General features: G+C 43.1%; 1 protein-coding gene across 1 annotated transcript; it reads right to left on the reverse strand.

The window, feature by feature from the left end:
- Positions 1-3,281: 3,281 nt before the first annotated feature.
- On the reverse strand, positions 3,282-12,257 carry LOC129865377 (ankyrin repeat and SOCS box protein 15-like). Its single transcript, XM_055938125.1, is given in 12 exon segments — positions 3,282-4,427; positions 4,722-4,875; positions 5,166-5,433; positions 9,138-9,282; positions 9,790-9,950; positions 10,368-10,539; positions 10,767-10,905; positions 11,049-11,155; positions 11,403-11,561; positions 11,725-11,853; positions 12,025-12,118; positions 12,120-12,257. Coding segments are annotated over 12 exon segments (1,842 nt in total). The 3' UTR covers positions 3,282-4,251.
- Between the last annotated feature and the right edge of the window lie 472 nt (positions 12,258-12,729).

Below are 12,729 nucleotides of genomic sequence, written 5' to 3' on the forward strand. Positions count from 1 at the left end.
TCATTAAAGTATTATACTTCTTTCTCTGAGACCAGGTTGCTTGTTGCGTCTTGTCAACAGAGGAGAATTATGGGGAGAATTTAAGTTGGTGGTTAGGTGAATTAATGACAAAGGTTAGGCAAATTTAAGTAGGAGGTTAGGTGAATTGGGTTAAGTTAAGGTTAAGGATTAGGGGAGTAATTAGCTAAAATCCTACAGTTGTCTCTGCCATTAGCTCAAACGCACAACCTTTGGAATGCTAGATGGTTGCAGATTACTCTCACCCATCCTCCTTGAACAAATTCCCTACTTTTGTTTCTGTCTCAAGTAACTAGACCATTTGTAGGTATCATATGTCTTGGAGGTGCTAAAAAATGCGTAAGTATGTTTCATATGGTTCTGAGGCCAGGCTGTTTAGGTAGATGACCAAAGACTTGTAGTACTCATAGTACTCACAGTATTCTCTTTGGTGTGACCAGAGAGGTCTATGGCAGGGTTCTCCAACCCTGTTCCTGGAGAGCTACCGTCCTGTAGGTTTTCACTTCAACCCTAATCTAGATGGCTTATTCATCACAAAACCATTTGACGTTGCCAATTATTTTAATGAGTACAAAGTGGGCAAACTTTGGCAGGAAATGCCAACAACGAACAGTGAAACATCATATTTATGCATCAAATAATGAAAGAAAAGCATTGTAAATTTGAATTTTGAAATTTGAAGTTAGTGTGAGAGAGGTGGAAAATGTTTTGTTTTCGATCAATAATGACAAACCTCCTGGCATTGACAACTTAGATGGAAAGCTACTGAGGATGGTAGCTGACTATCGTCACTCCTATCTGTCATATCTTTAATCTGAGTCTAGAGGAAGGTGTTCATCCTCAGGACTGGAGGGAAGCCAAGTTCATTCCTCTACCCAAGAGTGGTAAAGCAGCCTTTACTGGTTCTAACAGCAGACCTATCAGCTTGATGCCAGCTCTTAGCAAACAGTTGAAAAAATGGTGTTTGACCAAATACGAGGCGATTTCCTAGTAAACAAATTGACAACAGACTTTCAGCATACTGTTAGATTTCAGTGCAGCCTTTAATATTATTGACCATGACCTGTTGTTGACAAAACTGATGTTTTATGGCTTTTCAACCCCTGACATATATTTTATTCAGAGCTATCTATCTAATAGAACTCAAAGGGTTTTATTTAATGGAAATCTCTCTAATGTCAAACATGTAGGGTGTGGTGTACCGCAGGGCAGCTCTCTAGGCCCTCTACTGTTTTCTATTTTTACCCATGACCTGCCACTGGCATTAAACAAAGCCTGTGTGTCCATGTATGCTGATGATTCAACCATATACGTGTCAGCAACCACAGCTAATGAAGTTACTTAAACCCTTAACAAGGAGTTGCAGTCAGTTTAGGAATGGGTGGCCAGTAATAAACTGATCCTGAACATCTCTAAAACTAAGAGCATTGTATTTGGTACAAATCATTCCCTAAGCACTAGACCTCAGCTGAATCTAGGAATGAATTGTGTGGCTGTTGAACAAGTTGAGGAGACTAAATTACTTGGTGTTACCTTAGATTGTAAACTGTCATGGTCAAAACATATAGATTCAATGGTTGTAAAGATGGGGACAGGTCTGTCCATGATAAAATGTTGCTCTGCTTTTTTGACACCATACTCCAATAAGCAAGTCCTGCAGACTCTAGTTTTGTCTTATCCTGATTATTGTCCAGTCATGTGGTCAAATGCTGCAAAAGACCTAGTTAAGCTGCAGCTGGCCCAGAACAGAGCGGCACGTGTTGCTCTTCATTGTAATCAGAGGGCTAATATAAATAGTATGTATGCCAGTCTCTCTTGGCTAAGAGATGAGGAGAGACTGACTGCATCACTTATTTTTATAAGAAACATTAAAGTGTTGAAAATTCAAAATTGTTTGCGCAGTCAATTTACACACAGGGGTCTTTTCACAGTCCCCAAATCCAGAACAAATTCAAGAAAGCGTACAATATTATATAGAACCGTTATTGCACGGACCTCCTTTCTATTTCATATTGCTCAAATGAACAGCAAACCTGGTTTCAAAAAACAGATAAAGCAACACCTCACGGCATAACGCCTCTCCCCTATTTGACGTAGATATTTTGTATGTATGTATTGATATCTAGGCTTCAGTATGTGTGACATTTTTCAAATGTATGTAGTTCCCTGAGCTGTTTATTAATGTTCTGTATTATGTCATGTTTCATGTTTTGTGTGGACCCCAGGAGGAGTAGCTGTTGCTTTGGGGATCCTAACAAAATACCATGTAACAAATCTAGCTCACAGGATTCTAATAATTAGCTGGTTGATAAGCTGAATCAGGTTAGATAAAACTGGGATTAGAGCAAAAGCCTACAAGAGGTCAGCTCTCCAGGAACAGGGTTGGAGATCCCTGGTCTATGGTATGACTAGTGGGTAGGAACACAGTTTCCACTCCACTGTGTCTCTGAGCGGCAGGCTGGTGTTGACAGGGCAGGAATGCTGCTGTTCAGATGACAACAACAGTCTTGCAACACTAGAACTCTCTCAACATAATTCTACATTGGACCATGCTACTCTTGTCTACCCTCTGCTAGCTGTGCCTTCACAACAACAGAACCCACGTTTGGTTCAGTCAGTTACCTGGGGTGTTCTTCATTTTAAACATTTCACTGGGGAGGCAGATAGCCTAGTGGTTATAGCGTTGGACTAGTAACCGCAAGATCAATTCCCTGAGCTGACAAGGTAAAAATATGTAATTCTGAGCAAGGCAGTTAAGTCAGTTTAGTCACTGTTCCTAGGCCATCATTGAAAAAAATAATTTGTCCTTAACTGACTTGTGTAGTTAAATAAACTATATGATTTCAGAATACAGTAATTGTTCAGCTACTGTAAAGGCTTGGTTGGAGTGGAGGATACCAGGCACGGCATAGGACTATAGTCATGTGTGTGGATGCTGATTGTAACATTACCACCAAATAGTATTTTAGGGTTACTCGACGTTGGGAAAACGGCCAAAATCCTAACATGTATTTGGGGAATGTTAGGAGATCTGGCTCATACCCTCTCTGTGTGCCAGGGAGAGTTGAGCTGAGGGTTGCACTACAAAGCAGGATCATTGAGTTAGCCAGTTAACTCCTAAATATTCGGAAGTAACTTCTTATTTGTTTTAGAAAGATAAGCTTGGAATGGTCTAATTGATTCAACTTCCAAAAACACACACAGTATCTAAGTTAAGCTTTCATAATAAACCAGAAAAGGTATAGTTATTTCTGGTTGTTTATCCAAGTTAGCTGGCTAACTCATTGATTCTGCTTTGTAGGACACCCAACAGGCCTCAGTAGCCTTGTTTATACCTGGTGCAAACATGCATCCTGTCCTGATCTTGTCAACATTCACATTTTCAGACATTCTTTCAAAATAATATGTATTTACTTATTTTAAGACTCACATTGACGCCTTAAGTCACTTGTCAAGGATAGAGGGCGGGATAATGATGATTTAAATGGTTTCACTGTCCAGATCTGTCTACACTTGAACGCCTGACTACCTCTGGAGGTTGTCAGGGAAATCTGATCACAATCAGATCACAATGCGTCTTTTAATCGTCTACACCTGTCTAAAAATGTGGGCACAATCAGAATGTGGACAAGATCAGGACAAAGAATCCATGTTAGCACCAGGTATAAACAGGGCTAGTGACAACACAGTCTCAGATCCAGAGCTCCACAACTAACTCACAGAACCTTGAGGGTATAATATGGATGTCTAGATCTAGATCTCTCTAGATTCAAGCCCTGGTCTAATGAGTCAGGTAGGTGTCAGGGTCACTGTAAAAGTCAACAGTCCATTGCAGCAGAGTCATTCAGACCAGTGTCCAGTGAGTGTTTAGCTCCATGTATAAACTGAATGAGCTCTCAGAGAGTTATTTTTAGTCCTGACCTGCTTTTCCCATGAGGAGATCTTGAGGAGCAGATCACACTACATGTACTGAACCATGTTTCACAGCTGTGCAGTCTAATGTATGCAGTCTAGTAGAAGTAGTAGTACTATGGTAAGGACTATTCAGGCTATTCAGAGAGCATAAATCAGTGTGAAAATAATTGTAGTTATTACAAATATTACATCACAAGTACACTTGCCATACTTCATATACGCATAAGTATATGAGCTAAAGCATTATGTGATAGATCAGTTATGTACAGAACAGGATAATTTTTTTATTTGAAATATGTTTTCATTGATATAGTCCAGTTATGAGTGTGTTGCTGCCAACCCACCATACTCATCGTACTCCCTGTAGGTGAGGTAGTGTTTGAGTGTCGGGGGGAACGGTACGGCAGCCATGACCTGAGGGTCATTCAGTCTTCTAGGGGTCATCCGTCTCCTAATGACCAAACGACACTGGTGCTGCAGGGACCGCGGGTTGTCTGGGGATACACACACATGGACGGGTACACACACACACACACACACACACACACACACACACACACACACACACACACACACACACACACACACACACACACACACACACACACACACACACACACACACACACACACACAAACACAAAGTCTGTTTATTCTGTTTATGATGATGGCGAGTTGATCTGTAAGATATTTCAGTATTTGCATTAACACAGTTTTTTGTCCACTATTATTGTATTTGTGATTATAAGAGGACGTGGATTATGCTTATTAGCAATGATGCTGCCTTACCCAGAATGTCACAGATGTCTGGCCACTCTTTCTGTTTTTCCAGGACCCGTAGGAGGTTGGGGCAGATACGTGGGTGTCTGATGTAGTCCAGAAGCATCTGTACCACACTCCCCGCCAGGTTGACCACCGACGACAGGGAGATGATTTCACAGAACTGGAGCAGAGAGCGAACAGGATAGCGAGACTGACATCAGAAGGACAAACATTGGAACTGGACTTGCTGTTATGTTCTAAGTTAGACCAACACATTCTACATCATTCGCTGCCAACCATGGTCATAGAAGACCACATTGTGTGCAGGCTTTTGTTCCGGCCCAGAACAAAAATACAGAACCTGCCTCCCTCCAGAACCAGGACTTGTCTACTTCCTTTATTCTAAATCAAAGATTGGGGGCCTACTCCTGTTGTACTGGAATAGACCAGGAATAGGCCTACAGGACTTACCGAGGCTCTGCAGTCCTGGTTATAAAATAAAGTTCTTCTATGGTTATTTTGGTAGTCGACCCAGGAGTCGCAGTCCATATCCTGTCTGTTGCTGTGGTTACACATGAAGCACTTGTCTACGTCGTAGCCGTTGTTGAGCAGCAGGCGCAGAATCATGTGATCTCTGAGACAGTACTGCAACGCGGTGGGAAACAGTGTGTCACTGATCATTCTGAAGTAGCAGTTGACCTCGGCACCCCTGGACAATAGCAGACGCACCAGCTCATACCTGGGGTCGGATGGGATAGGGTTAGAAAGGTGATGTCATAGAAGAGAGACCAGGAAGTAGGCAATACATGGGAGCTAGGTTGAAGATAAAAGGTTAAGACAACGTCATCATTACAAGCAGAAGTTGGGAAAACAATTCATGGGACCTAGCATGGGAGCCAACAAACTGTTCCAATAGATAGAAGTTGGTGACGTCACTGCTGTGTTCCATTCAGTTTCATTTAAACAGTGCATTCGGAAAGTATTCAGACTCCTTGACTTTTTCCACATTTTGTTATGTATTAAAATATATATTTTTTTAAATCCTCATCAATCTACACACAATACCCCATAAAGACAAAGCAAAAACAGATTACATTTTTTTTGGTTGCCAATTTATATATAAATTAAAAAACAGAAATACCTTATTTACATAAGTATTCAGACCCTTTGCTATGAGTCTCGAAATTGAGCTCGGGTGCATCCTGTTTCCATTGATCATCCTTGAGCTGTTTCTACAACTTCATTGGAGTCCACCTGTGGTAAATGCAATTGATTGGACGTAATTTGGAAAGGCAAACACCTGTCTATATAAGGTCCCACAGTTGACGGTGCCTGTCAGAGAAAAAAACAAGCCATTAGGTCAAAGGAATTGTCCGTAGAGTTCCGAGACAGGATTATTTCGACTCACAGATCTGAGGAAGGGTACCAACATATTTCTGCAGCATTGAAGGTCCCCAAGAACACAGTGGCCTCCATCATTATGAAATGGAAGAAATTTGGATCCACCAAGAATCTTCCTAGAGCTGGACGCCCAACCAAACTGAGCAATCGGGCGAGAAGGGCTGTGATCAGGGAGGTGACCAAGAACCCAATGGTCACTCTGACAGAGCTCCAGAGTTCCTCTGTGGAGATGGGAGAACCTTCCAGAAAGACAACCATCTCTGCAGCACTCCACCAATCAGGCCTTTATGGCCAGATGGAAGCCACTCCTCAGTAAAAGTCACATGACAGCCCACTTGGAATTTGCCAAAAGGCACCTAAAGGACTCTCAGACCATGAGAAATAAGATTCCCTGGTCTGATGAAACCAAGATTGAACTCTTTGGCCTGAATGCCAAGCGTAACGTCTGGATGAAATCTGGTACCATCCCTATGTTGAAGCATGGTGGTGGTAGCGTCATGCTGTGGGGATGTTTTTCAGCGGCAGGGACTGGAGACGGGTCAGGATCGAGGGAAAGATTAACGGAGCAAAGAGAGATCCTTGATGAAAACCTGTTCCAGAACGCTCAGGACCTCAGACTGAGGCGAAGGTTCGCCTTCCAACAGGACAACGGCCCTAAGCACATAGCCAAGACAATACAGGAGTGGCTTCAGGACAAGTCTCTGAATGTCCTTGAGTGGTCCAGCCAGAGCCCGGACTTGAACCCAATCTAACATCACTGGAGAGACCTGAAAATAGTTGTGCAGCGACGCTCCACATTCAACCTGACAGAGTTTGCAAAGATATGCAGAGAAGAATGGGAGAAACTCCCCAAATACAGGTGTGCCAAGCTTGTAGCGTCATACCCAAGAAGACCCGAGGCTGTAATTCGGTGCCAAAGGTGCTTCAACAAAGTACTGAGTAAATTACTTATGTAATTGTGATATGTCAGTTTTTTATTTTTAATACATTTGCAAAAATGTCTAAAAACAAGATTTTGCTTTGTCATTATCTGGTATTGTGTGTAGATTGTGGGGGGGGGGGGGGGGGACGACAATTTAATCAATTTTAGAATAAGGCTGTAACATAACAACATGTGAAAAAAGTCAAGTGGTCTGAATACTTTCCAAATGCACTGTAGCTACAGTGCCTTGCAAAAGTATTCATCCCCCGTGGCGTTTTTCCTATTTTGATGCATTACAGCCTGTAATTTAAATAGATTTTTATTTGGATTTAATGTAATGGACATACACAGAATAGTTTAAATTGGTGAAGTGAAATGGGAAATATAACTTGTTTAAAAAAATTCTGAAAAAATTAAAACGGAAAAGTGCATACAGTATGTATTCACCCCCTTTGCTATGAAGCTCCTAAACAAGATCTGGTGCAACCAATTACCTTCAGAAGTCACATAATTAGTTAAATAAAGTCCACCTGTGTGCAATCTAAGTGTCACATGATCTGTCACATGATCTCAGTATATGGTACACCTGTTCTGAAAGGCCCCAGAGTCTGCAACACCACTAAGCAAGGGGCACCACCAAGCAAGTGGCACAGAGCTCTCCAAACAGGTCAGGGACAAAGTTTTGGAGAAGTACAGATCAGGGTTGAGTTATAAAAAAATATCTGAAACTTTGAACATCCCACGGTGCACCATTAAATCCATTATAAAAAAAATGGAAAGAATATGGCACCACAACAAACCTGCCAAGAGAGGGCCGCCGAACAAAAATCACGGACCAGGCAAGGAGGGCATTAATCAGAGAGGCAACAAAGAGGCCAAAGATGACCCTGAAGGAGCTGCAAAGCTCCACAGCGGAGATTGGAGTATCTGTCCTTAGGACCACTTTAAGCCGTACACTCCACAGAGCTGGGCTTTACAGAAGACTGGCCAGAATAAAGCCATTGCTTAAAGAAAAAAATAAGCAAACACGTTTGGTGTTTGCCAAAAGGCATGTGGGAGACTACCCAAACATATGGAAGAAGGTACTCTGGACATATGAGACTAATATTGAGCTTTTTGGCCATCAAGGAAAATGCTCTTTCTGGTGAAAACCTTTCATCACCCCGAGAACACCATCCCCACAGTGAAGCATGGTGGTGGCAGCATCATGCTGTGGGAGTGTTTTTCATCGGCAGGGACTGTGAAACTGGTCAGAATTGAAGGAATGATGGATGGCGCTAAATACAGGGAAATTCTTGAGGGGAAACCTGTTTCAGTTTTCCAGAGATTTGAGACTGGGATGGAGGTTCACCTTCCAGCAGGACAATGACCCTAAGCATACTGCTAAAGCAACACTTGAATGGTTTAAGGGAAAAACATTTAAAAGTCTTGGAATTGCCTAGTCAAAGCCCAGACCTCAATCCAATTGAGAATCTGTGGTATGACTTCAAGATTGCTGTTCCCCCACGGAACTCATCCAACTCGAAGGAGCTGGAGCAGTTCTGTCTTGAAAAATGGGCAAAAATCCCAGACTTCAAGATTGCTGTTCCCCCACGGAACTCATCCAACTCGAAGGAGCTGGAGCAGTTCTGTCTTGAAAAATGGGCAAAAATCCCAGTGGCTAGATGTGCCAAGTTTATACCCCAAGAGACTTGCAGCTGTAATTGCTGCAAAAGGTGGCTCTACAAAGTATTGACTTTGGGGGGGTGAATAGCTATGCACGCTCAAGTTTGCAGTTTTTTTTCTTATTTCTTGTTTGTTTCACAATAAAAAAGATTTTGCATCTTCAAAGTGGTAGACATGTTGTATCAATCAAATGATACGAACCCCCCAAAAAATCAATTTTAATTCCAGGTTGTAAGTCAAGAAATAGGAAAAATGCCAAGGGGGGTGAATACTTCCGCAAGCCACTGTATTGCAGAGGTCGTTTGTGAAACATCTCAAGTAAGGAATAACTTTTCTGAAGGGAGACATGAATACTTGCGTTATCCCAAAGTTAACACCTGCTGTAGGCTTAGTTCTAACACAGTCTTGAGGTCTTAACACGGTCTTGAGTTACCCATACAGATACGGTCTCATACCTCCCAGCGCGTACAGCCACCAGGAAGCAGCGTAGCGGGTCCAGGTCAGTTTTGGCGCCGGCAGCCAGCAGCATCTCTGTGCAGGTGAGATCACTGTTGGATACGGCGAAGTAGAGCGGACTCCGCCTCATGTCCCCGTAGTTCTCTGGTAACACAGTAATAACAACATGCTCAATTTATCCATTTTATTTCATTCTTATCCAAACCATCTTACAGTTAAAACATGTATAATCAGAAGCCTATATGCAGGGTTGGCCTCAGGCATAAGCGACATAAGCCGTTTCTTAGGGACCCCTGCCACTAGGAACTCAGTCGGGGTTGAGAGTTAGAATAGTAGAATTCACAATGTGCCATTTTGAAATGTGTTTGTGCATCGGCAGTTTTTCTCTTATGTCAGTCACTGTCAGTCATTCAATTAGCCCATGTCAGCTAACATTTTTTAGATTGGTAAGTTAGTCTAGACAGCATGAAGGGAACGTACCCAGGGGCCTTGACCTCCAGGGGGCCCCCATTGGCCCACACAGGAATCAACCTCACAACTCTGGAGTTACAAGCACCTTCCTCTTGGACAGGTCTCCCTTATAAAAGAGATTGTGTGTCCATGAGTGTGCCCAATTGTACTACCTGGTTTGTGTGTGTCCATGGATTGTACCTGAGATGTGTGTGTCCAGCTGAGCGTTGACATCGAAGCCTTTCTCTATGAGCAGCTCCAGACAGTCAACATGGCCGCCATCTGCTGCGGAGTGGACTGGGCTCTGGCCAGACAGACGGATGGCTCTCTTAGTTGTGATGGGGATGAAGGTCCTCAGAGCACTTGGACAAACCAAAACATCATATTTCAGATTGTTGATTATACCAGCGCTGTTGATTATGTTGTTGAAATAAGATCTGGACTTTGAACTGAACAACTGCTTCTAGACCCAGGGATGGATCATTCCTCAGGGACAACACTTTCTAAGAACTGGATAATCCGATAACTCTCTAGCCAAATACATATCTTGATCAATTGATTTCCACAAAGACCGGCATGCTTTCCAGTAGTTGTTATAGACATCCTTGTTCTAGACTGTTAGTAATATATGCCATTTAGCAGACACTTTCATACAAAGCAATTTACAGTCATATGTGAATACATTTTACATACGGGATAGTTTACATCCTTGGAATTGAAACCCACATGATCTACCAGCTGAGCTACAGAGGACCACGTAGTAAGAGTCATCCACTCACAGGATGTGTCCCTCATAGGCAGCTCTGTGTATGGGCAGCTGGCAGGCCAGACTGGCTATGTTAGGGTTGGCTCCAGCTTGCAGGAGGAGGTATATGCAGTCCATGTTCCCTGAGCCGGCTGCATCGTACAGAACAGTGTCTCCGTTATATGCCTGGGCGTTCACGTCGCCACCTGGTGGGAAAGGAGGACGATTAACCCTACTCTAGTCCTGTGTAGTCTTCTGTTCAAGCCAAATATTTATGAATAACGGATATTTACATTTAACTATTTTTCAGTTCCTTGTAATTGTGTTTTTGGATTTTCTTCGAGAATGTTTATTTGCCTTTTGGTATGACAATAAATGTAAAATGTTTACATTATTCATCAAGGAAAATCTAAGGCCTCTGATTGGCTCGTACCGTTCTTTATGAGTATATCCAGGACCTCCACGTGGGCGTACTCTGCTGCGATGCCCAGCGGGGTGACATTGTGCCCATCTACAGCTGTCACCTTGGCCCCATGTCTCAGCAGAAGCACCAGGATGGCACTGCAGCCCACCTGGCAAGATAACGCACACTTTTTAAGGAGAAGGGAATTACAATAAAATATTGTTTCTTTTAATGGCATTCCAGCACCTTGATGATAGGGGAGATAGCTGAAGAAGAAATATAAACAAGACTACAGGTGTAACTCGATCTCACCTTGGCTGCCTCGTGAATGGCCATCCACTTCTTCAGACACACCTGTTCCACGAAGGCCCCACAAATGATCAGAGTGGACACCATGTCATATGATCCCTGTCTCACCGCTAACACACATCAACACAGGACAACCCATAACAAAACAGCACATGCATCCTCGATTGACAACATAGAACAGTGCTTGAATACAGTATAGTATAGTACAGTGTGTGTGTGTGTGTGTGTGTGTGTGTGTGTGTGTGTGTGTGTGTGTGTGTGTGTGTGTGTGTGTGTGTGTGTGTGTGTGTGTGTGTGTGTGTGTGTGTGTGTGTGTGTGTGTGTGTGTGTGTGTGTGTGTGTGTGTGTGTGTGTTACCGAGCAGCAGTGGGGACTCGTTCAGGCTGTTGGTTTTGTGTGGAGACGCTCCATGCTGCAGTAGAGTCCTGATGTTCTCCAGCAGACCCTCCTGAGCAGCCAGAATCAACGCTGTGTCACCGTCTGCAGTCACATCATCCACAGTCACATCACAGGAAGCTGCAGGGTCACACACACACAAAAGTAATGGGAATTAAACACGTCTTAGGTGATTCATTAGTATATCCCAGTAGCAGAGTGTTATAGAAGCAGTACTGTAAGTGACTACTGATATTTAAGGTACTAGTTGTGAGGTACTGTTGGTGGTATGTGGGCCTCTCACCCAGCAGGACCTGATCCAAGACCTGTTCCTGGGACTGCACAGCGGCTCTGTGTAGGGGAAGCCACCCTCTGCTGTCCCTCTCTGTGAAAGCCTGCAACCCAGACAGCTCCTGCAGGGTACACACATCACCTAGGGAGAGACACCACACAGAACCCTACATTAGGGTTATGGCTAGCGTTATGGCTAGGGTTAGGTTTGAACCCTGATGTGGACATAAAGCTCGGGTTAGGGTTAATGGCTTAAGAGCAAGGGTTGGGCTTGGGCAGTTTGAAAGGCACGGTCGGTGAGGGGTAGTCCTACCTTGCTCGATGGCAGTCACTATCCTCAGATAGTCACCACTGACTGTTGGTATGCTGTTGAGATATGAGTAAACTAAGTCAGGGAGAGGTGACAAACTTTTTTGCGGGATGTGCGAATAATACATTCATGTAATCCTCTCCATTTTCCGAATACCTGTCTATTGATACATCTCGAATACTCTCTCGAATGGCATACTCAATAAGCTGCTCCTCACATCTATCGACGTCTTCCATTCCTACAGACAAATAAAAAAGAAACACCACGAACCTCAATACTCATGTCACTGCAGTCCGCATAGATCAACAGACACATCCTAAACTATAGGCATACAGACAGAAATGACATTGCAATGACAAATTGAGAGGTTTTAAAGCACCTTCGTCACTATCAAATATCCCAATGAACGGGCAACTCCAGTCTTATCTGTAAAATCTTCAGTGAAAGTCCTAGTCTCCGAAGGTTTGTTGGCAACCAACTAAATTTTACGTTGGTGTTTGCAGGAGTACTGGGATATTTTTAGACCTGCTTGTAATATCAGCCACACACGCTCTGAGAATGCCTGTCACGCTGTCACATGCAGTGCTTCACTATCACACTAAACACAGTTTATCATAATAAGATTGAATTTACTATAGGAGCCATACAGTATAGACAGGCTGTCTGGTTTATAGCATTATTTTTGATATTGCTGGTATGTGTCGTGTA

This window comes from Salvelinus fontinalis, chromosome 11, assembly GCF_029448725.1.
Source record: "Salvelinus fontinalis isolate EN_2023a chromosome 11, ASM2944872v1, whole genome shotgun sequence".
Taxonomy (NCBI): Eukaryota; Metazoa; Chordata; class Actinopteri; order Salmoniformes; family Salmonidae; genus Salvelinus; species Salvelinus fontinalis.